Source organism: Pseudonaja textilis, chromosome 3 (genome assembly GCF_049901715.1).
Source record: "Pseudonaja textilis isolate UNSWEBS1 chromosome 3, rPseTex1.2, whole genome shotgun sequence".
Lineage (NCBI taxonomy): Eukaryota > Metazoa > Chordata > Lepidosauria > Squamata > Elapidae > Pseudonaja > Pseudonaja textilis.
This window is the reverse complement of record NC_141992.1, coordinates 68,754,373-68,780,333: the sequence shown is the minus strand read 5'-3', so window position 1 is coordinate 68,780,333 and position 25,961 is coordinate 68,754,373. Positions and strand designations below refer to the sequence as shown.

At 35.4% G+C, this 25,961-nt stretch overlaps 1 protein-coding gene across 3 annotated transcripts in view; it reads left to right on the top strand.

Moving 5' to 3' along the window:
- Nucleotides 1-25,473, top strand: part of SLC44A5 (solute carrier family 44 member 5) — a 168,754-nt gene extending 143,281 nt beyond the window's left edge. For 2 of the 3 annotated variants that reach the window (XM_026700187.2, XM_087930040.1), the window contains exons 11-22: nt 1,366-1,497; nt 4,646-4,745; nt 9,352-9,444; nt 11,473-11,560; nt 12,292-12,554; nt 12,847-12,941; nt 13,319-13,422; nt 13,670-13,743; nt 16,812-16,882; nt 18,689-18,777; nt 19,571-19,655; nt 20,853-21,546. In XM_026700187.2, coding sequence (XP_026555972.1) covers nt 1,366-1,497; nt 4,646-4,745; nt 9,352-9,444; nt 11,473-11,560; nt 12,292-12,554; nt 12,847-12,941; nt 13,319-13,422; nt 13,670-13,743; nt 16,812-16,882; nt 18,689-18,777; nt 19,571-19,655; nt 20,853-20,965 — 1,307 coding nt within the window. In that variant the 3' untranslated portion in view covers nt 20,966-21,546. Of the gene's footprint in view, nt 1-1,365; nt 1,498-4,645; nt 4,746-9,351; nt 9,445-11,472; nt 11,561-12,291; nt 12,555-12,846; nt 12,942-13,318; nt 13,423-13,669; nt 13,744-16,811; nt 16,883-18,688; nt 18,778-19,570; nt 19,656-20,852; nt 21,547-24,927 lie in introns of those variants that run through there. The other variant, XM_087930041.1, reaches the window with a different exon arrangement.
- Nucleotides 25,474-25,961: the final 488 nt, after the last annotated feature.

Here is a 25,961-nt window from a genome sequence, read left to right as displayed (position 1 = left end):
AGACATACCTACATGTAAATCAATGTCAGGTACTGTAGTGTTATTAGGAAAGGTGTTAATTGGATGGCGGTCCATTCGTCAAAAACATCTAAGCTTATCAACAATGGAAGCTGAATTCTCAGGTTTGTCTCTATTATGTATGGATTTAGTTTGTTATAAACAACTATTGATAGGTGTGGGAATTAATGTAAAGGAACCTATTGTTATGTATGAAGACAACCAATCAGCAATACAAATGGCTTCCAATCTAAGATCTAAGACATCTAAATGTGAGACAATGTGTTCAAAGTAAAATGATTACACTGGAGTACTGCATGTCAGAGAATAACATTGCTGATCATTTTACGAAAGCCCAAGGCACTGTAAACATAAGGCTTGCTGTGATGAATATGGACTTCAACTGTAAGGCTTTATATATTGTCCTACCCAAAGGGGAGAATGTTAGGAATGATAGTCACCTAACAGTTGGGTTGGAAATATATAAACCAGAATAGTAATTTAATACTGTATCTTTAAGAGAATGCTGTAAGTGTGATTGGCGGAGGTTCCTCCAACGGCATAAGATGGAGCCAGAAACCTGGTTTCTTTCTCCTTGTATTTCCTGTTTGATGTTGCTCTCTGATAGAATACTGGTTGGTACTCCACCTTCTCAAAAAGTTATTGGCAAGTTTCTTTTGGAATTTCAATTATTTGTGAAAAGACTGATGACTGGAAGCCAGGAAGCTATTTTCTTCAAATAAGAGTACCTATAGACATTATAAGGTTTGTTTTGCTTTCTTTTTACTATTTACTAGCTAGATTTATAAAGTAACATAGAGCAATTCATCTCTGTTTGCCATACAAAATGAAACATAATAAAATTTAAAAATAATTCATTTGAAATTCAGCACAGCATAAGTATGTTTGCTAGCATGGCAGGTGGGACATATCATAAAGTTAAAAAATTAAATTGAGAACAGGAACCAAACCCATATCACAGGAATTGAAACTAGTATATTCAAATTTTCTCTAAGAACAAAAGAATTCTAGTCTTTCACTACCAAAAAAGAAGTCCCGGGGGGTTTTCTTGTTCAACAAGAACATAACAAGGGTTACTTCTGTAAAAATATTTATTTTTCTCTCTTATGCCATTTATAAGTTTCTGATTGATAAGCATATAAAAGTACTTTTTCGTCATGCATATGTATTAGAAGAAGACTTCTATTACGTGTTAGGTCCCAAGTCAAGCATATAGTTTGTAGCTCTTATATTGGATCTGGCATCTTTCTACCAAAAAGTTCTCTTTGGTTTTGAAACAAACCATAGGATAGATTATCTAAAAAGGATGTAAATTGTTTTATGATTCTATTTTTTCTTTTTCAAAAGGTATCTGGCATTGCTACTGGGAATATCATCGCCTTCATGGAATACCTGGTTCTGATCTTACTATCTATGATATTGGATTTCAGACAGATTTCAGGGTCTATCTGCAACTGAGGCAAACATGGTTAGCATTTAGTAAGTGAATTTTTGAGAAACCTGTATTTTGAGATACCTGCTTAATATTAACCTGCATAAACAGCTTCTTTGATGATTTATTGACACCAAACTCAATATATTCCATGGTAAGCTATATGTTTAAACATGGGTTGACAATAAGCTAAAGTTGGATGAGTTCATTCAGCATATTGAAATAAAAAAGGGTACTTTGACTTAGTACAATATGCGAGCCTGCTCTCTGAAAAACAGGTTTCCTAAATGTCTTGTTTATCTAATTTCACTGCAGTTATATCCCACTATAATTCAATTGATTCCCAGAGGCTTACATGATATAAAAAAATATCCATAGTACAAATTGAAATTAAAAATGCTATAGAATCACACCTCCATTTCAGCTCCAATATTAGTAAGAAATAACAAAGATAAAAGATGGCTAAGTCTAATTAGGCTTTCTGGAGCAACTTTGGCTTCAGGATTTTCTTGAATGCTATCAGAGATAAAGTTGGTCTTTATCTCCAGTAGGAATTTGTTCTAGAGCAGGTGTCGCCAACCTTTTGGACCTCAGGGACCACCAATCTCATAATTTTAAATCCTGGGGACCACTAACCAGTTCTATGGGCGTAGTCTAATTTGTGGGTGTGGTTTGGTGGTCATGTGACTGACTGGGCATGGCTTGCATGTGAATATTATAAATATTTATATAAATATTGAATTTTTTATTAAAAAAGAGCAACTTTTGCCCAAAATCAGGCAAAGTAGGTAGGAAGATTGAGTTGCTCACAGAATCACAGATTCACTTAGAGATCTGTTTCTGCCATCGGCTAGCTCAGTCTGCAATGCTTCAGTCCTGAGGAAGATTCGGCTTATCTAAAGATTAGCTAGAAAGCAAGAAATCCAACTATTTCTTGCTTTCTAGCTAATCTAAATCTCCCCACACAGCAGAACTGCTGATGGTCGGAAAAAGGAAAAATAGCAACTTACCAGGCAAGTTTGCCAGGTAAGGAGTTAGGGGGTGAGGAGAGTTCCTGCGGGCCATGTGGACTGCACAGCCTTGTGTTCCTGCGCAGCCTGGATTAATTGCTCTGGGAGATTCTCTGAGGGTGACATTTCTCTGCGGACCACCAACATTTTCTCGTGGAGCACCAGTGGGCCACAGCCCACTGGTTAGCAACCACTGTTCTAGAGAACCAACACAAAAAAAGCAGTGGCTTCCATCCTTAGCTTCTTTTATTCCGCAAAGTTGAGAAAGTTGAGAAAATTTTACTCTAAATGCCCTAGTATTTCGGGTGCTTTTGTTTGGACGAAGTTGTCCTGCAATGTCTCAGGTGCTGAGATAGAAAGAACCAGCTCAGCATTACTTTAAATTACATCTAGAAGTCAACTGGAAGCTAATTCATAACCCACAGCATAGCTATAATGTGTCCACAATTCTGGACTAATAGTTACTTCTGATTTGTCTTTAAAGGTATTTCCTTTAAAGAGTGCATTGTAGCTATCTAACTTGGTGTTAGTCAGGACAAGAATTAACTATTCCCATGTTCTCTGGCACCAGGTAATATTGCAACTGATGCATCAACTGAAACTGGGTAATAACTTTTCTAGGTACAACTTTACTTGCTGTTTTAGCAGGAGTTGTGAGTTCAGAAGGGCCCTCTAGTGATAATCTTGCTCCTTTGGGAGCAGAGTTTGCTCAACAAGAGATAACATTGGGATCAACAAATAGCCTTTTTGGACAAACATGACCTCTGCTATCTTGAATTCAGCTTTAACCCATTCTGACCTCCAAACACATAGAGCATCAATGTCATCTCTGGCACAGGGCAAGGGAGTGTTATAAAGTCTGTTATTATCATTTTAATAATATTGCACCCCAAAATGTCATGTGATCTCACATAGCAGCTTCAGTTAGAGTATGTCCATGACATCTGGAAATTATGGGATGTGTGGTCTGACATAGCTACATGCCTCCAAATTGTAGACGTTTGCTCTGGAATATGCTTTCAGGCTATGCAAGATGCAGCCAAGCTTTTGACTTTATTTGTTCTTAAAGTGAATGAATTAGAGAATGCATGATGAAAGCTCATACTTTTTTGCACCTGTGCAGGTAGGAAACATGGGATAGGCTGGGAAAATCTTAGGATAAGTAGAATAAGTCACCGTGAAACACAATACAAAATATGGTATTTCACTCCCCATATAGATAAATAAGTTTCTTAAAAACACATTACATGTATTATACTTCATTTAGCCTGCAGGCAAAATCAAATTGTAAAGTCTCCCTGGTTTTCTTCCTGCTCTGGGGACAATGGTATTGTATTCCAAAATGTCTGATGGATCAAGACTTAAAATGAATGGAACTTATAAATAATCCCTGCTATGTCAATACAACTCAATGTGTGTTTTCTTGCTTGTGATGAAGTGGGTTGTTCCTTTGTTATTTTGACCCTGTTGCTTTCTGAAAAAGAAAGGACATAAGACTTCAGTGTTACTTCTCATTTGGAGAATTTCTGAATCTTGACAAAAGTCATACTGGAATTCTAGATGGCTAACTTCAAGTAAATATCAGTACATAAAGTACAGAAGTAAATAGCAGTACATAAAGAATAACAAATTCAGGCTGCTATTAGTCATGAAAAAGCTATTATCCAGGAATAATAATGATAAGCCCTGAGTTACAATAAATAAAAGAACAAAATCAGTCACATATAAGCATTGATTATATCTAATATCTTCAGATACAATGAATGAAAATAGCAAAAGGGAGTCAGTGAATAGGACTGTCTAATTGCAAACAGATATTTCTTTATGCTAATCATGTTGAATCTGCATTATATTTAAAGCTATGCATTGAAATGAATTGTTTTCTTCATCAACTTCATTGTACAGTATGCCCTAATATTCATTGAGGAGAAGCCGTATATATACAAAATGAATCACATAAATACAATTGTGATGAGAGAGTACAATCTTGATGACATACTTGCTTTAATGCATATAAAATAGCCTAGACTAGATCTATGTATGTTGAGATTTAATTTCACTGGAAACGTAGATAAAACGCAGTTGTGAAAGGGACTACTGAAACTAACCCTTCTAACTGGTAATGTGCTGTTGTGAGATTAAGTCGGCCTTATTTTTTGACAAACTCATTTATTGTTATTTTCAGTGATCCTACTTTGTATAGTGGAAGTTGTCATTATACTGATGTTAATATTTCTGAGAAATCGAATCCGGATTGCAATTGCCCTTTTGAAAGAAGGTAGCCGGTGAGTATTATTAGCATCCTCATTTTTGTAGTATTCTGAACAAAGCCTTCCCCATCCATTAGTTGAGAGATTGTGACCTAGTACAGATTTTTAGGTTTTGCTAGAAATTCAGGGCAATATACCACTTGATTTTTTTTAAAAAAAGAAGCATGTTAAAATGAGAATTGTGAGCAATTCGTTGCAAATTTCTTTCCTTTCCCAAGCCTCAGCTGATTAAGCAGCTTCAGTTGTGAGGCATGAACATTTTTCCCCCTCAGCCTAAAGCAACTTTAAGCATCCAATTTTTGTAGATTACAATGTGAGCTAAAAATATAATGGAATGCTCTATTCTTTACCCTGTTTACTTCTTAATTTTAGAGTTAAAGAATGGCTTACAGAGATTGGTGGCATTTTTTTTCTATCTGCCCAGCTGACAGCTGGTTTTTCTCATTCAGGCTAGTAAAATCACATTCAGATGCATTGAGAGCTGTTTTCTGTTTTCATACCTTCCTATGGTGCTTTCCTTCTGCTTCTCAGCATATCTGTCTGAATCATGCCCTGTTCTCCATATGACTCCCCTTAAGTAGCAATAATTTTCAGCAATTAACATTGTTCTGTCCATTTCAGTTCAACAGAAAGCCATCTAAACATTAAGTTTTGAATTGGCCAGTACTTTCTTTATCCATTTTAATTGCCAGCCTCAAGGGCCATTCTACTTCCCTTCATTCCTTCTTCCTAGAGTGCTCTCTGATAATTTTTTGAGACTATGTCCAAAGTCAGACCATCTATAGCCCTTTCCCTTTCTCTCCTATGAGAAACATTTCTCAGAGAACTGAATGATCCCTACTCTTCCCATCAACAAAGCTGAAATGAACTAGCACAGAATTGTTTGAGTACCTGCATAAAAATATGACTATATATAGAGTTGGCAAAAAGCCATGATAACTAGAAGCCTTCCAGAAAGATATCAGGCTGTTTGGTCTAGTTCATAGATTCAGTCAAATTGTACAGTGAAGGATGGAGACCAGACATTCTCTTTCAAAGGAGGTTATCTTAATTGTGAAGAGAAGTACTCTGCAAGAATGCCAAGTCTTCAATTCATTAATATGATCCTGCTAGCAAAAAACCATGGATTATATTACCCACTTTATATAATATTTATATTTTTTTATTAAAAATGTACATGGAAGGAATGGTCAACATCATTTGTTCGGTTATTTTGTCTGAAATGGTATTGAAAATAAATGTAAGGGAAAGAGTATTTCAGTTTGCAATTCTCTCCGTTTTTTCCTCTATAAAGAGCAGTCTTATCTCTGTCCTTGTATAAACTGAGTTTCAGACTGTTTTTCCTCCCTGAGCCAAGAATCAGAATTGCTGTTTTGGGGAAGTTGAAAGTAAAATATGTAGTGGGGTATCAACTCTGTAGTCTTTCATCAAATTCAACTATTTTTCTGGGCTCACCTGGAAACATCATAGCAAATTAAACAATACAATTAAAAGAATGTGTGCAGAGATTTTCATAAACTTCTAATGAAAAAATAATATTTCATTATAATGTTGGGTATATTCCAATAAAGATAACTAAAGATCACAGAAGTACTGTCCAATATTTCTGCATTGGAAAGTGCATAAATATGATACATTTTGATGCATTCATCAAAAGAAATGTTGCACTCCGTTGTGAACACAGCAGAATGCAACCCTTAATCAAGATCTTGAAAAATATGTGATTAATGACTAAAAGCTAAGTATTTTTTTCAAGTTTAGTTTAATCATCTCTTCAGTGAAATGGCAGTTTATATTAGCAATAAATCAGTTATGATCTATTCCTAGAATTTAACAAGCAGTTTATTATTGTAAACAGTTTATGATTTCAATAAGGCCTACCTATTATTAAATTCTGAAATGCACTGATTTGTAGTAATTATTTCTTGACTAGCATAAGCTTCCACAGTTCTGCAGTGATTGAAAAAAAACAGTCAAGATGTTTCTAGCACAATACATTAATTGTCCACGTAGAACTAACATTTAATGCAAGGTTTAATTTAAGTTTTAGCTCTTCTTTAAATTATGTGAAATAATTATAAACATACGCAGAGTACGTTGTTCACATTAGGGAAAGCTTATGAAAATTGAAATAGTAATTACCGGTATACAAACAGTATTCTCATGTAGAGAAAGTCAGGTTTCATAACATTACCAAGTAATTACCAAGCTGACATAGGGTGAAAAGGACACCAGAGTTTAATGATAGACTGCATGTGGAAGCTTACCTTTAGTACCAGGTTTAATATTTGAGGTTTTATGGAACTATGTGTATGTCTTTTTATTGATATTGGTTTTTTTTATAAATAAATTTTATTAATTTTACAATTAAAACAAACCAACAACACATACACAAATGAAAGAAAAGAAAAAAAAGGAGAAGAAAATAGAAAGAAAAAATAGAAAACAATTGTTTTAATAGTTGGTTGGAAACCATCCAGAGTTTGATGGGTGGCTATATAAATGTTTTAAATACATAAATATGGGTGGCTATATAAATGTTTTAAATACATAAATAAATGCACCCACCATTCCTGGACCAAGATGCTCTGTTCACATACACTGATGCCTTGGTCCATTCTGAATGGACTATTTCAATGTTCCTTACATTCCTTGAAGAATATCCAAAAGTTACAGCTGGTACAGAATGCAGGGGCACATGCAATATGTGTGCTGCTTGATCCGCACGGCATTATACTTCTGCTCTGCAAGCTGCATTGGTTGCCGCTATGTTTCTAGGTCAGAGCTGGCTGGAGAATTCTGGGAGTTGACATCCATAAGTCTTAAAAGTTGCCAAGTTTGGGGACCGCTGTTCTAGGTTCAATTCAAGGTGCTGGTAATGACCTATAAATTGCTCCAGCTTACCTGAGGGACTAGATCAGGGCTGTCAAACTCTCGGCCTGTGGGCCAGAAGTGTCATTTGCTGGCTATACCCACACCCAGTTTAGGGGGGGGGGGGTCACAATATGTCACATGATGATGCTGTGACAACATGAGTTTGACACCCCTGAACTAGATCAACTCTCCCTGATTATACTGTATCTACCTGATCCATTATTCTCTTCTGCCTATTTGGAAAGGTTATCAGCCAAAGAACCTTTTCTGACATGGGAAACAGAAACATCCTACCTCCAGAGATTATATTAGCCTTGAGCTTGCTGACTGTTCATGAGAACTTAAAAGTATGGTTTTGTTACCAGGCTTAGGGACCCTAATGGCTATATTAATTTATTGGTTCTGGTTCTACATTTTTACCAGCTACTGATTGTGTATGTTTTTAATGGTTGTTATCTGCCTTGAGTCATGCATTTGAGATGGGTAGCCATATAAATTGAAATAATAAGCAAACATTAACAGAGAATAGAGAGAACAATAAAACGTTCCATAGAAGAGATTTGCTAGAAAGGAGAAAAGAAACATTAGACTTTTATTTAATTTTTTTACTCCATGCCTGGACCAAAAAAAGTCTCCATTCTTGTTGACCCTTTTCCTACTTAGGAGCAAACAGTTTATGATAACCATACCACTTCTGACTGGCTTCTGAATTTTCTTCCAGGTCACTCATAGGTGGTGCTGAGTGATTCACTGAGCTTCATTTCCCCCTAAATATGTTGCCCTTGTGTTTGAATATTTCCTTCCCTTGGCAGAGGTCCCCTTCATTGGCAACAAAAAGTGAATATGTCTTGTGTGTATTTATAAACCCAAGAAAGAAAAGTCTGAATTTTATTATTCTGTGGGATACAGCAGGGATGAAAGAGCTATCCAGCTTCCAATTGTTCTTCGTGTACAATTCCAGTATTCAAAATTGATTAGAGTGATTGTGTCTCCTAGGAATTATAACTCAACCTCATCTGAAGAGCCACAGTTTATTTCTGCGGTCCCATTGTATAAAGAAGCTAAGGGAAATAAGATTGATTATATCTGCTAAGATATAATCTGATATATTTGCTAAGAACTAGGATTGGATGAACTTTTATGTAGAACAAAAGACCTGGGACACTGGACAGAAGTTACAATTAAATTAAAAAAAAGAATTTTGAAGCTGATACCAAAAATTACAGTATGGGGGAGGGGGAAGCATGCCTTGTTGTAAAAGACATTGAATAAAACATTGATAAAACAAATATTAAAGGATAATACAAAATGCAAATGAAAGAGTTGAGGAACCCAGGACAAAATGAAATATGAAATTTTATAGGGCAATGATTAGCAACCCAATTTTATACAGCTTGTATAATAAAGAGCTAAAGGTCATCAGAAATAAAAACATAGGCATTGGCTGTCACACAAACTTTTCTCATACTTAGGCAATTTTTAAAGAAATTAAAGAAATATTGTTTGCATGAACTTCCTGTTGATGGACAAATGGGTCGGAAGGGGTCTGATACTTAGTCATGGCCACTGAATATGGGATTGTGGGAATTTACATTATTTTTATGATGATATATACTATACTTATTTGCATATTGAAAACTTAAACAATAAAAATCACAGTGGAAATTTGATATGCTGTATACAAAGTTGATTGTTTTGCAGCCCGGCATCTGATAAATTGAATAACTTTATTTGTTTATTTATTTAGGGCAATTGGCTACATCATGTCTACATTATTCTATCCAATTATAACCTTTATTCTTATCACCATCTGCATTTCATACTGGGCAGTGACAGCTGTGTATCCTTTTTAATCAAAGAGTAAGTGGTTACAGGTTATTTCACATCTCCGGGTGAGCACTTTATTGGTACATATATGCATACAAGTATTCATCACACCATTCCCATTTAGGAATACTATATGGAATTAAAAAAAGAGTAATAAATAGTAAATTCTTAAAAAAGGAATGGAAGTAAGAAAAAGGAAACATTGCTAAATGTTATACAACACCATGCACTACAGTAATGCTCAACATACAATCATAATTACGACCAGAATTTGCATTGCTAAGCAAGTCAGTTTTTATGTGAGCCAATTTCCTTTAGATATTGGTAATTCAGTTGTCAGGTGCAATATACCAGATCAACTACATGAATAGGCCACAGCAGTTTTATTATTGTTGATCACTTGTATTACAAGAATCTCATCCCATTTGCTGCATTTCTTTGGGACCCAGTAAATAATAAGGCTTTACTAGTCTAATCTGTGATGCTTCCTCCTAAACTTCCTCTTTTCCTTTAGTCGATGATTCTGCCACATCAATCCTAATTTATTCTTCTCTGACCACACCGAAATTCCTCTTCTGTGCTTCTTTTCATAGTTTCATTCTTGTATTCAATCCATGTTTGTATTCTTCGCTCATTTATTTTTTTTCTTTTGCTACTACACACATTTCTCAAGTAAGCCATTCCCACTGCATTCAACTTAATCTAACATAGTCTCAGTGGCATAGCGGGTAGAAGCATGTTATTATACACTTCTTTCAATAATCTTTCTTTGCAGTGAATTACATAACACCATTACTTTTCACCCTCATTTGCACAGGTTAAAATGTCTCCATTTCCCATTGTAGGAAGCATTTGTTATAGTACACAAATTCATTTACGCTGTTTTTTTTGCAGTTTATAACTTGCAATCAATCATTCATCACAATCTCCTTGTCAGAATTAAGTGCTTTGGTGGTTAGTTCAATATTATTCACAACCATATGATTTGTTGCATTTGCTGGAAATCATTTGCATGCTCCTTCAAGAATATGCATACAAATTATAGAAGTATTCACCTTCCTAACCAACACACTTCTAACAAGCTTTGCTTATACACTGATCCCTAAATGCATTAAACAATCAGAAACATAGAAGAAATAGAAAACACACAAGCTTGTTATTCCCTGCTCAATATTAATAATTTGTTAAACACTCCATTTATTCTATGGCAACCTTTAGAGTATGCTCTTAATGCATTCAATAATCAATCTTAAACTCCATGCTTAAGAAAAAAAATATAATTCAGACATATTCCTTTGCTAAAGCATGAAAGAAGCAAGCATCTCAACTTCCTTCAGAAGAAGCTACATTTTGCATAGGAAGAAATCTCTATTTTGATCTCTTACCTTTTAATTGATTCATGTATCATGTGATTTTTTTGCCATCAAAAGTGCAGAAAGTTTGAGAGTACTTGATTTGTTCAAGTAAATAAATGAAGAGAACTTGCAAAATTCACTGTGCATCTGACTATCTCGTGTTCTTCAGTGGTTTCTTAATTACTTATTTACATGCTCACATTCCTTCCCAGAACTTCTCTTCTCACTGATTAATTGTGAGTGAAATCCTTATATAAAATGCAAGTTTTGCAGTATTGTGACTTTTTTTTAACATTTGGGTAGAAGTGTCTTGGATGGCTTATTATTTCAACTTTTTGAAATATATTTTTATTTTATTTTTCTGAACCTTCTCAATATTTTTCACAGTATCTCTACTGTGTATGTGATCTTTGAGCTATCCTTTTTCACTTGGTCCCCAATATTACCAGCAAAGACGCCCTTGTTATTAAGTAAAAAAGTAACATATTTTACACCTCTCATTAATTACCTGCAGACCAGGCAGGTAGGTTTTTAGAAAATGCATGCGTGTTATGGTTATCTTATCTTGTGCTAGTCATTAAAAAGCAAAGGAAATTAATTATATTCTTTGTGATATTTCCACTTGGTAGAATGTTACATACTGTGACTATCTGATTCTGTTTGTTACTTAACCCAATTAAATAAAGTTTCCTGGCTACCTCAGGAGAACCTGTGTACAAAGTTATGGCTAATCAAAGCTTATGCAAATATGCAAATTTGACCTGTTATCCAGAGGTAAGCAAATGTGTAAAAAAAACAACCATGTACCTTCTAATTCTTCATTAGTTAATACCCTATGCTTTCATAATCCCCTAAGCTTTAATTTCCCCACATTGCTTCTGACAAATTTGTATAAATGAATCTTTTCAATCTACTATAATCGTAAGTGACTATAGCACTTAATGCAGAGACGCTTCCATTGACCAGACACATATAGAAGGTTGAATTATTAGTTGTTTGGTTAACTTCGTTAACAGTTTTCTGAAACTGCTAGAAACATTGGAAAGCCCATGAAACATTTAGAACCACAAGCACAGTTCAAAATGTATCAATTCATGTAGGCATTTAGGATGATTTGTAAGAATTATTTGCCATATGAATTAATTACCAGTTAAGAATGAGTTTTAAATTATAACAGCTTGAATTCTCCTAAAGCAAAATTCCCATCACTTGCAGAAGTACTGCAAATATCAGATCTAGTATTTTGATTGTACTTATGTAGTCTATCTCAAGCTGTTTTTATAATGTTACACAATACATTGTTATCTCATTATCCCAAATGTTATACGTATATACTGTACATGAGTATCACTAATACTTTTGCAATTGTTAGCTGAACACTGCCCTCTGTTGTTCTGTGTCCTGTGTTCTGTCTTGTTCTTGCCTAACAATGGAAAGATTCACAGTTTGAGACGGTATTGAAATCATTTCATATCTCCAATTATTTTTCTTTTGTCCCTGAACAGACTTTCAACGCTACTAATGTGACCAAATTATGTCCAGGGGCACAGTGTACATTTGCTTTCTATGGGGGAGAAAGTCTATACCACCGCTACATCTTAGTCTTTCAAATTATCAATGTGTTTGTCTTTCTCTGGCTGGTCAATTTTTCAATTGCATTGGGTCAATGTACCCTTGCTGGTGCCTTTGCTTCTTATTATTGGGCCTTCCGAAAACCTGCTGACATCCCACCCTGCCCTCTGTTTTCTTCATTTGGACGAGCAATACGGTGAGTAAGAAGTTACATCAGGGTTTGAATTCACTTCTCTCTATATTTTCCCTGTGATGTTTTCACACACCTAGATTTTAAATGTGTCTGTAACTTCCCTTTGGCCCGAGCAACAGCAGTAAATTAGAACTACACATTATATATATATACCTTTTATATATATACCTGATGAATACTTAATATTGCAAGATATGTAAACCATATCAGCCCTATTAACTGATTTCGTAGCAGTTTAATGTTTACTAACATGTTACTTCCTGAAGAGTAACATTTGATTTTCCCCCCCGTTTAGGTATCATACAGGTTCTTTAGCATTTGGCTCCTTAATTCTTGCAGTGGTTCAACTCATTAGAGTAATCCTGGAATATCTTGATCACAAACTTAAGGGTGAGTTTTATGGAATAAGACTTTTTCAGGTTGTGAACACTTGTATGCCTTTTCATTCATATGAAACACAAATTTGGCAGAAGCATTTATATTCGTAAAGGGCTTAACCACAACTGGTTTACAGATCTTGCTCCAGTGTTTCCATGTAATGGAGTTTGGGAAAATGTACCTTACAGCAAGCCATGAACAGGAAAGTTTCTGATGATTGGTAGAGTAAACACTCCCAGTTTGTTTAAGCGATGGAACAAAATATTTAAAGCTTTATTCAACTCCTGATATACTTCATCTCTAATTCTCATGCACAGTATAAAATCTTCTATGTGGCATCATCTTGGCATTTTATAATTGTTAAGAAATGTTTTCTCTCTTTCATGCAGGCTCACAAAATGCATTTGCTAAGTTCTTGCTTTGCTGCCTCAAATGCTGTTTTTGGTGCTTGGAAAAATTCCTTAAATTTATAAACAGGAATGCTTACATCATGGTATGTTTTCTTTTTCACTCTCTCCTTTTCCAGTACACTTCTATACAATGTCTAGCAAACTGTAATTGGTGTGGCAAATTCAGTTTTCCAATTTTTTAATATAATGGTTTAAACCATAGTATTCAAACTATTTCTGGATTGAAATGTTTATATCTTTTTTCATAGTATTAAAAGATACTTTAATATATAGTCCATAGTACATCTCAGACAACTTTAATATATGTTAACAGTTTTTACTATTCTGCAGATTGCAATCTATGGTAAAAACTTCTGCACCTCAGCAAAAGATGCCTTTTTTCTTCTCATGAGAAATGTGGTGAGGTAAGGAGGTATAATTCTGTAATGCTCCATATATTTGCCCTCACTTAGAATGTGCTTGGTCAATGTTTTAAATATTCATGTTATTCTCATTTATCTAAGACTGATGCCCTCTAGATATTTTGAGCCATTAATTGTCCTGTCCTGTCCTGTCCAGAAATTCTTGGAGTTACAAATGCAACTCTTTTTTTTTTCAATCAAGTTTAGGAACAGATCACATTTAAAGGCTAGATCACATGTTTAATTGTTTCACCCAGTTGCAGAGATAGAAAACATGGACTAATGCTACAAACAAGTTTGTTATAGATTCCCAAAGAATATAGTTAATACCCCCTAACATAGATTTATTTGAGTTAATTTGAAAAATGTTATATTATTTTATTTAAGTTCACATGCTGTCCATCTCACATCAAGTGAATATTAATAAAATTATTAAACCCAAATATTTTCAGTTTTTACCTTCTTGGGCAGTTTTGTTATTTACCTTCTTGGGCGGTTTTGTTATATAGTATTTTCAGGTCAGGAGTTTTATTTTAAGAATTTCCAACAGGATAATGAATGCAAACATAAAACAGTTCTCACCAGTATTGCTTCCTATTCGATCTGGGACATGGTTTAACAGTATAGAGTGCTGTATTCAACTTGTAGCAGTCCTAAATACAGGTAATCCTCGACTTACAACAGTTCATTTAATGACCATTTAAAGTTACAAAGGCACTGAAAAAAGTGACTTTTTTTCACATTTTTCACATTTACGACTGTTGCAACATTCAGATCCTTGGCAACTGGTTCATATTTATGTCAGCTGCTGTGTCCTAGGATCAGGGGATCAGCTTTTGCGACCTTCTGACAAGCAAAATCAATGGGAAATCCAGATTCACTTAATGTTCTGACCCAGGCTTCGTCAAACTTAATAAAACACAAACTGAATTTAAAAATAAAACCTTTTTTAATGCGACGCTGGGAATTACTTGCATTCCCAGCCAAATCTGATTAGACACAGTTCCTCCAGATAAGAGCATGCTTTTCAGTGCTGTAGAATGCTTGCCAAGAAACGGAAGTCCAATTAAGGCTTAACATAAACCAAACCAAAAAACCTAGAAAAACCCGACCAGAGTGCAGAGATTCACAAAGGACTCAGAGCTTACTGAACTGCTTTGCTTCCTGCAAAGCTCTTCGTCATTGAGGTCTGACTTTTATCCCTTATGGGAGGGGCAATCGCCCCTTCTGCTTTCACTGCTCTCACCTTCTAACAGCTCTGTGCACAGGCGCACTGGGAACAGGATCTCTGGGGTCCTCTGCTTCGTTGCTGCCAGACTCCTAAAGCTCCGAAGGCAGCACCCCATTCTCAGATGATCCTGGCTCCATCCCTACACTGGATGCAGGACCCTCATCCAAGTCCTCTCCAGACTCCCTGACTGGTTCCCTTTCGTCCTCACTGTACGATACCTCTGCCGTCCACACCGGCTGCCGGCAAACCACAACACTTAACAACCATGTTACTAACTTAACAAATGCAATAATTCACTTAACAACTGTGGCGAGAAAAGTGGCAAAATGGGGGAAACTCACTTAACAAATGTTTCACTTAGCCACAGAAATGTTGGGCTCAATGGTGGTCCTAACTTGAGGGTCACCTGAACAGTTCCTCTCTACATCTAGCTTTATTCATGGAAGTCTAAGAGAGTATAGAGCAAAGCTATGTGCTTAGTCTTGTCTTCTGCCTGGTGCAGGCATATCCAACTCACATCCTGTGGGCATGTTAGCTAGTAATGCGATCTCCATAAAATCGTAAACTTTAGTATTATTGATACACACACACAGTACTGTATATTATATATCTCGTATGTGGCCCAAAACAATTCCTCTTCTCTCAGTGTGGCCCAGGCAAACCAAAAGGTTGGACATACCTGACCTGGTATACAGGAAGTCCTCAAATTATGACCACGATCCAGCCCAACATTTCTGTTGCTAAGTGAAACATTTGTTAAATGAGTTTCCTCCATTTTACCACTTTTCTTGCCACAGTTGTAAAGTGAATCATTGCATTTGTAAAGTTGGTAACATGGCTTTTAAGTGAATCTGGATTTCCCATTGATTTTGCTTGTCAGAAGGTCCCAGAAGCTGATCCCCTGAGCCTAGGACACATAAATATGAATCAGTTGCCGAGGATCTGAACTTTGATTGTGCAACCATGGGGATGTTGCAACAGTCGTAAGTGCGAAAAACTGTCATGTCACCTTTTTCAGTGCCTTTGTAACTTTGAATGGTCACTAAATGAACTGTTGTAAGTCAAGGACTACCTGTAATCCCATCACATGTTCATTTGAAGAGACATTTATGATAGTTAAGTTCTACCCTGGCCTCATGGAAAATTGTTGCTGGCCAAGATGGTACTAGGAAGAAAGTTGGATCCAAGCAAAGTGGTTATTATCTGGACTCTTCATCAGATGCAGCCTGGTGAATCCCTTCTTCCATGGATTTCCCAGAATTTGGGGAGATTGAGCTCTCTCCTATTCCTTTCCCTAAGCGTTAATGGTGGGCATATATTTTAACCTGGATGTTTCACATCAAAGCCAACTTACTCTTCAGCTACTGCTACCAGTCACAGTTAATTTTCTGTATTTCCATGACAATGAATTTGCTCCTTTATCATGTTACAAAATATAATGCTAGAGCTTACTTTAAATCCCTAAACATCAAAAACATGCTTTCTCAGTCTGCAATACAAACTGTTTTTCAATAAAATTATTAATACTTTCATTAGAATGCTTATATTAGTATGTTAATTTTAACATTAATTTTGATGTACATGTTTTTAGATAGCCTGCAGTCGGCAAATAAAGGGATATCTTTTCCCCACCTCCAATAATTTAAAATACTAATCTGTGCTTCCATGAGGAAATTAATCATCAGTTTTAAATCTTTCTCTAAAATGAGATCCTTTAGCTACATAGAAATAGTATGTCATGTAGTTATTAAAGTAACTTTAGTATAATAGCTAGAAACAAACTCCTACTGCCTTTGGGACGAAAAACAACATGATATCAGCTTTCTTCTCTGTTGCACAGGGTTGCAGTCCTGGATAAAGTAACAGACTTCTTATTATTCCTGGGTAAACTCCTAGTTGCTGGAGCTGTGGGTTAGTCAATCAATTAATTCATATGTGTGTGTGTGTGTGTGTATGTATTTTATTTTTTTCAGAACAAAGTTAAAGTACAAAATACAGATCTAAAAAAAATTCCAAAAGGACAAAAAGACAAAACAATTACAAAACAATCAAAGCATTAAAAAGATGCATTAAAAAGACATTATACACCTATTATCCCCTCTAGTTGAACACTGTTTAATATATTAGTACAATGTTAGGTCTAATCAATTGAGTCTCATTCATTGTTTTCAGTTTTGTTAAGGCATTGGATCATGCTTAGCTGATTGTTGATACAAAGCTCCTGTATGGGTAGTTTTTGACTTATGACCACAATTTATAGCAATTGTGCACTTGTTGACCATCTTGTGCAGAGGTTATCGCAGGGAATGATGCTGCTATTAGCTAGGAAATGATCTAATCATGGCAAAGGACTAATACAGGTAGCTCTTATAACACTTTGTTTAGTGACCATTCAAGATTACAATGGCACTGAAAAAAGTGACTTACGACCATTTTTCATATGACCATTTTAGCATGTTCATGGTCATGTGATCAAAATTAAGCCACTTGGCAACTGACTCGTATTTATGAAGGTTCCAATGTCCTGGGATCATGTGATCACCTTTTGTGACCTTTTAACAAGCAAAGTCAACAGGAAAGCCTTACTGTTACTAACTTAACAATTGCAGTGATTCACTTATCAAATGTAGCACAAAAGGTTGCAAAATGAGGCAGAATTCACATAACAACTGTCTCTTATGTTGCTCTCTTAAGATGTTGCTCTCTCTTTAGGCTCAATTGTCATAACTTAAGGACTACCTGTAATAATATTCCCTAACAGAAGATCAAAAGATAAGGGCTTTGAATTAAAATAATTTGTATATTATGTATGTATATATGTATATTATGCACATTATTTTATAACTAAAAAATGAATGAGAGTTGTCTGAAATGAAACCATTTAACAGTGAAATTGCTTCATGCTTTCCTTGTGCCTAAGAATAAATTTCTGAGATTAATTAATTTACATTCTTTATCCTTCCTGCTTAGCATAGCTGTTACTCTAAATTAGTATCTCAATTTATCACTAAACATACTGAATAAGATTAATGGAAAGTAGTTAAATGGTTCTCCAAGAAATAAACTAGATAAACTTTTTAAAAATCAAGTTTGGGTTCCTTTTCAGTTTGCTAACTACACATGTTATTAAAAAGAGACTGAAGGAATGATAAAATAGATTAAAATCTTCTGGTTGCATGAATTATTCACAGATAATTAATTGGAATGTGAATTTTAGACACTACAGATACCAAGGATAATTAATGTAAGGATTTATTATTTGAAAAATCCTGTTATAAAAACAAGGGTCCTGATTCTGAAAATGTATGCATATTTAAATGGAGATACCTAAATGGCTTGGAAGTAAATAGTTGAATAGCAATAGCACTTAGACTTACATACTGCTTCACAGTGCTTTATAGCCCTCTCTAAGCAGTTTACAAAGTCAACATATTGCCCCTAACAGTCTGGCTCCTCCTTTTACCAACCTTAGAAGGATGGAAGGTTGAGTCAACCTTGAACCTCTCAGGATTGAACTCCTGGCAGTTGGCAGAATTACCCTGCAATACTGCATTCTAACCACTGTGCCACTATGGCACAGTAATTTGTGTATATTCCCAGACATTATCTATTGCAAACTATATTGTTTGTTTCAAAACATGAGAGATAAAAGAGCTTTGAAATGCAGCTAGATTGTAACTAATTCTTTCTCTCTGTGTTTTTTTTTCCCTCCTGCAGGTGTCCTAGCCTTCTTTTTCTTCACACACAGGATACCAGCATTTGCACAAGAAGCACCTTCACTGAATTATTATTGGGTCCCCCTCTTGGTAAATTCAAATGAAGAATTAAAGGTCCAAGCGTGAGGTTGGCTTTTGCATGGTGATACGACCAGGATCATGACTCTCCAGCCCCCAACAAAACAAGCAATCCCATACTTTGATTTCTTTTGATTCTGGTTTATTTAAAATATCTTTGCTTATTGCTGCACAGATACACTCTGGGGAAAGTGTCTGCAGTTACAGTACTATCTCAGTCTCCACAGATTAGGTCTGATTCACATTCTGGCCATACGAATTGCAGGCACAGGAGATCAAATTTGATTTGAGTTTGATATTTGGATCCCAATTCATATTTGAGGCAGGTAGCATGGTCTTCTCCAGACAGTTTGGATTACATCTTTAGAGATTAACTTGCTGAATTCATATTGGATAGGGCTGATGTAACCCAAAACAAAGGGAGGTCCTAATTTGTTTGCTTTCCTCTGTCGGCCTTGCTCTTCTGCATTTCTGTTTGGGATTTTTTTTAAATGAAAGGAAGTTCCTGGCTATGTACTGTGTGCCTTTATAGAAAGTTGGGCAAAAGAGAAGAAGCAATGGATTACCAGGATAGTTCACAGTGGATTATTTAACACTAAAGAAAGGTGTAATTGGAAACTACGGTATCTCATATTAATAACATTGTACTTTGCTATTAACAGCCTTGTCTGCTGCACCAGTTCTAGTAAATCTGTGGGGAGGGGAGGAGAACTGGGGAATCACTATTACTTTCTAAATTTAGAGTCCTGGAATATCTTCAGAAAAACTATCACAATAATGTAAATTTGATTTTCTTCTTTTCCAGACTGTCATTATAGGGTCGTATCTGGTTGCACACGGATTCTTCAGTGTCTATGCAATGTGTGTTGACACACTTTTCCTCTGTTTTTGTAAGTCATCAGCCTTTTATGATTTATTTCCTCTTTCAGTGATGCTCAGATAAAGGACTTGGTAATTTAACTTCCTAACAGAATTCATGAATATGTTGGAGGGATCTGGGTTGGGTTTTTTTTTTGCTTCTCTTGTTACAGTTTACTCAGTTGAAATTTTTATTGCATGGGCAATCACATGTCAGATGTGATTTCATTAGTGGGCTAGTGAACTATTACTAAAAGCTAATTACCATTATGGCTTTTTTGAGAAACTGCTCCATAATAATTACTAACAACTAAGTATTTTATAGCTGCATTTTGTCCAGCAGCATTTCAGTAATGAGTGTTATGTGTTCTTGCTAATAACATCCTTGCTGTTTTAATCATGACAGTTGTGTTGTTTGAACTTAAAGTAACATGTTTCCTCTTCTGCAACCAGATTGACTTTAAAAGAGCTGGAATATATTTTACTTGGGAGCATGAATTAATAACTGTTCTCACATTAGTATGGCTATTGTATGCAAATAGCTTTGGCCATCCTTATGAAACTATACAGATGACAAATATCTTTGAGCATCCTGGTCATGGAAATCCCACTTGCTACTGAGAAAGCACTAAAGACAAAACTTTAGAAAAATGATCCAGAGCTCAATAAATAACTATGATTCCCATCTTCCTCTCTCTCCATCTCTTGGTTGTGAATCAACCATTTGCAAACTTGACCTTTATGCGACTTATAGTTGCATTGTAACTGTAGTCCTAGTCTTCTAATCTTCCATATCACCAGAATCTATTTTATTCCAAAAGAATCTTTCAACTGTCAACATGTCATCTTATAATTGTAGTTGATTTACCATTTCGCTCCCCACCACACCCCTGCCCAAGACTACTGTGGAAATACAGTATTGGTAGGTTCTGTGCTTCATCACCAAGCATAAGTTAATTATTTAACTTCAAAGTTAACCTGTTGCATTGGCAAAAAGTAATGATCAGAGCATGGCTTAATGCAGCTTAGCTAACCTGTATGTTATTGATCTAAAATTGCGTATATGAATGCTTGTGATATTCTGCAATGGCATCACACTGAAATTCAACTTTACTGTTGTAGGAATTCTAATTATTCTTTTCCTCTCTTTCTTCTGAATCTCTCATTTGTTTTGGTTTGACTGCATGTCTGCTTTTTGCTTTGGCTCTTTTTGACTACTTTCTACCCAGGCGAAGACTTGGAAAGGAATGATGGATCTACAGCAAAACCTTACTACATGTCAGCTAGTCTGCACCGGATTTTGGGGAAGAAAGAACTGAGTCCCAAAAAGTTAATGGGATGATGCTCAGAATCGCAACAGTGATAGTTTTAAGGAAGAGGGGAAAAAAGCAAATTTAAAAGCAAGATGCGTATAATTTAGACAAAAGATTTTTTTAAAGTATGATGCTTCTGGTTAATAAATCATTTGTTTTGCTTTGTACTATCTAAAAATAAGCAAATGGGCAACATTTTCAAAATGTCTTTTAACCGCTGTGAAATAAGGTCACATCATAGTTTTTATAGAGTGCCTAAGGGAAACGTGTAAATGTGAAGCTTCTTTTTTTTAACCTTTAGCTCTTAGTGTTTTAATAACTTTTCTAACTTGAGATTTTGCTGGCTGAAATGACAGCCATTTTGATAACTTTTTTTATAGGTGTATATTTGTAAAGGATATTCAGGCAATTTTTCAAAGCACTTCAATGTATCCTAATCAGCCATAAACATATCAAGATCATTGGTAACCAGCAGGTGGTCCTAAATTTGTAATGATGGTGCTACGGCTGCATTTTTACTGTGTGCTGATTGACAGCTACTTAAACTGTGACTAAAATATACTAATGGTTCCCTGGAAAGAAGGGCACATTGCTAATTCAGTTGCCTCCTAAAAGTTGAAATGGAGATAAATTGGGATCTTGCTGATTTATCTCAAAAAAAAATAAAATAATAATAGGGTAAAGATTCTTTAAATATCTTCATTTTTTTAAAAAAAGAATGTTATGCCAATGTCTATTATTCATTTTTTTTTAATGTAAGTCATGCAATAGCCCCTGTTTACCCACTAGATGCAATATTTATGAGTGCAGTTGCAAAATATTAATAATACTGGTAAAGATTGCCATAATTTTATATGTGCCATGCAAACATTTTTTTCTAGAAAAAAATATCCATAAAATAAAACCCAATATTAGTTTTTTTTCCCTACGGAAAAAATCCTTGTAAACAAACTTGGTCTTTCCTAACTTAGTCTTCTGGAGATCTGTTGGAGCTCTGTTCCAGCTCTCCCCACTAGTTCAACCTTTGTTCAGTGTATCTTTGGGAGAACCTAGGTTGAAGAAGGTTGATCTGATCTAAAACTCAGATCATTCGCTTTTTGTCCTAAGTTTTTCTCCTGCTGCTGCTGCTGCTTGACAAACACAGAGAATGAAGGATTATTTGCCTTTGTAGGTCCCTCTTACATTACTTATATGAACATAGGATAATTTTTCATTCAGAGAGAAAAGAAATGCGAGAGATGTAATATGAATGAATATTCCTTTAAGCTAAAGTAAAATAAAACTGGTCTTGAGTCTCATAAAAAAAGGCCTAATGAGTAAATATCAAACATTAGTATTCTTCATCATAAAATAGAATGCATTCCTGTGAAGAAAAATGCAATTTTCTTATTCATAACTGGAATTCAAAATGCAATTACATCATTAATCCCATTTTATATTAGTAAAAGCTGGAGAGCCAACATATTCTAAGCAGAGCTTCTTCACAGTCATGCTGCTTATTTAGGAGTCGTCTCGTTTGAACTTTTATTTCTGTTAAACATTAAAACAATGGGTAGCCTTAGTTAATGCTGTTTCTCCTGGATCATGAGAGGCTTGTGAAATAGGACATATTGTATTAAAAACACGTAATCATGAATTCCATTATCCCCTCATGACATTATCCTCTGTCATTAACACAGGGGTGATTGGCATCGGTTCTGATTGAAGCTTGTGTCCAGATTTGCACTGGCAATTCTATTTTTTTCCTCTAACTTATTGTACAAATGCCAAGCTTATTGTTCTAAAATTCATTCAATGGAACTGCCTAGTTCTACATTAAGCTGGACTTGGTTTTAAGATAATTCAACCAATATTAATTGGACTAATATAGAATCTTAGATGTTCTTCCCCCAGCATTTTAACTCTTCTAGTGCAAAGAAGAAAGTTTTTCTAGAAATCCATTCTGTTAAAAGGAACAACTTATTTCCAGATGAGAATATTTTTTTTTGACAAAAGTGGTTACATCATTTGGATTCCAAAACACCTGAGAGAGCTATCAATCTGGAATAAATTATATATAGGTACTCAGCTGAATGCCCATTTCAGTGAGTAGATGTACTCCCCACCCCACCCCAGACAAGTGTAATTCATCCAGATTTGCACACAGTTAGCCCTCAAGAAGGAGGGAATATTTTATTAATTCAACCAGTTCAGCAAAGACTGTTCTACAACAGGGTCTCCAACCATGGCAACTTTAAGACTTGTGGACTTCAACTCCCAGAGTTCTTCAGCCAGCAAAACTTAAAACTTTGCTGGCTGAAGAACTCTGGGAGTTGAAGTCCACAAGTCTTAAAGTTGCCATGGTTAGAGACCCCTGTTCTAGAAGGCTGAGAAAGCTCTCTAGGACAACAGGAATGAGGCAGGAGGAACCAGGACGTGGTTAAAGTCATTTGCAGTCCCCCAGCAGGAGCATCCAGAAGAGTCTGCCTACCCTAATGGAATGGTCCTTTCCATTTTAGAGGAAGACAGTTTCATTCCCTTCTGTGCTACTAAAAGCAAATTAGTTTTCCTGCATGTAAATATACAAATCAAAAGATGAATAGAGCCTCTTAACTACAGCAATCACTGAGCAATCAAGTATTAGCAAACATCTATGTGGAATGTCTCTAGAAGGCAACTTTTGTCCATGGATAACTGGAGAGCAGATTGAATCATATACAATTCATTTTTTTTAAAAAAAACATGTTTTCCCATTGTAATGCCTGCTCAAACCTTAGATTATGGTTAGATATGAACCCAGCTAGCATGCTATCCACATGATGTTAATATCTTGGGATATAAAGTAGGCAAAAATGACTGACTTAGTCCTTGCTAAGCATGTCTTTGCATATTAAATTTTAGGATTAGTTAATTTATCTCAATGTTTTCAATTGAGATAAATTGATCATAATCATTTGAAAAACAGCAAGATTGCACTTTTAATTCACAATGCAACCATTAGACATTGTTAGGTGTCTTTAGGAATTATGAGGTATAACACTGGATTGTTTCTAGATAACTAGAACTGATTCTAACAGGAGTGACATTTGGAAAATGTTATACTGATTAAAACAGGGGCTTTGCAATCAATCCAAAGAAGCTAACACATAAAGGAGGAAAAACAAACTAAGAATTTGCCAAAGAAGTCACAAAATTACTTTTTTTCCACATGCAATCTTTATTCTGCCTGGTTTTTATTTAACAAACCATGATTAAACTAAACTGTGATTTAATATGTATGTGCACACAGCTGGTAGGCTGTACTTGAGAAGTAAACCCAGTGAAAAATATAATAGAGAAATGCCCTTAAGGGAAACATTCCAGATGTTCTGTTAACTAAGCAACTGGAAAAAATGTGAAAATGCTAAGCAATAGCACTGAAATTTGGCTGCCATTCAGCCAATTTGAAATGTTCCATAATGGCAAAGTTTACATCTGATAGGCAAAATTCCTGAATATCTTTCTCAGAAAATGAATGAGAATTAATGTGCAGACTAAGTAATAATTTATTTTTGAAAGGCAAATAGCTTTGAACTTTGACTGATGTGTTTCTTAATCCTTAGGACAAACTCTGCCGGTTTGTTATAGTGTCCATTTTATGCATATAGTGCTTTACCATAAAGCTAAAGCTTGATCAAATGCACTTCCTTGCTTTAGAGAAGTCATAATGTACTAGAGAAATCATTTCTTGATGAGATGATAACATTGAAATAGGCTTGGATCCTGCACTCCTTCGAGTCAAGAGCCTTCTTGATGGAACTGGTGCAGCATCTAGCCCACCTGATTCTAAAGGGCTGATTATATTATTGCACCAGTGTTTACAGTATAATAAATGCCAAAACATCCCATGTGTAATATATAGATATAGATATATAGATATCTCGCCAGGTGTTTGCTGTTGTGCACAAAAGAGCCAGCAGATGGGAGTATTGGATTGGTTTCATTTTTTGCTCTCTGCCTTTCTTCCTCCTAGTGGGAGATTTAGAAAGTCAGGATGGTTCTACCAAAAGACCTTATTACATGAGTAAATCTCTACTGAAGATACTCAACAAGCATAACATGCAAAGCAAGAGACATTAGAGAAGGTGGACTGTCCTGACCACACCACTGCGTTGGGTCTGGTGCATTGTTTCTGCAATACATTGTCAGCTTTTACTTGTGCAAGTTTTATACCAAAGCTATTGTACCTGTGAAACCATCTGAGTTTGTCGTGACACCAATCTTTAAAATTCCAGGGACAGAGGAAACATGAGAGATTTCTTTTTTATCTCTTCTCTCTCTCTCTCTCTTGATTTCTCTCTTTAATTACTGTGGCTTGGATGTTTTGGAGTGGAAGACTATTAAAACATTGGTTGTTGTTTTCTTTTATTTTTCTTCTTTTGAAAAAAAGGTATGAAATGTTTTCCTGTTAAAATTTTTGTCCTAGGTGAGTAAACAGATTTTTTTCAAAACAATGTTAAGAGTTTCCAAGGAAGAAAACCTGTAAATGTCCTTTTTCAATATATATGGTCAAAGAATATGTAAATGTCTCTTGACTGCATTTCAAGTTTTGTCACTTTCCTACCCTGTACAGCTGTGTGCTCCAATACAAAGTGCCTTACTGGCTATTGGTATCAACTAGTTTATGTTCCAAAATTTACAAGCACCATTTGAACCATTAATCTACTATTGCTTGAAACAAAAACTCTCTTTCTATTTACTTGAAAGTATTGGTACAAGTTTGGTTGGTTTATGTAGTTGCAAGTGTGATAAAATCTGTATTTTCCCACCTCTAAAAACAAAGCAGTGGGCAATATAACATTTAGGGGAATAGATTTTTCAGCCTAGTTTATCCAGCTTGATTTATAATTCAGGATACTGAGTCTGCTGATTTTCCACTTCAACATGTGCTGCAACCCACATATAAACCTGTTTTCTGGGGTATTTATTCAACTTCCTCTATCCAGGAGATCAGAAATAGGCATGCCAACTTTTCAGCCAGGTGAAAGTGGCAATCTGAGTGGCAAT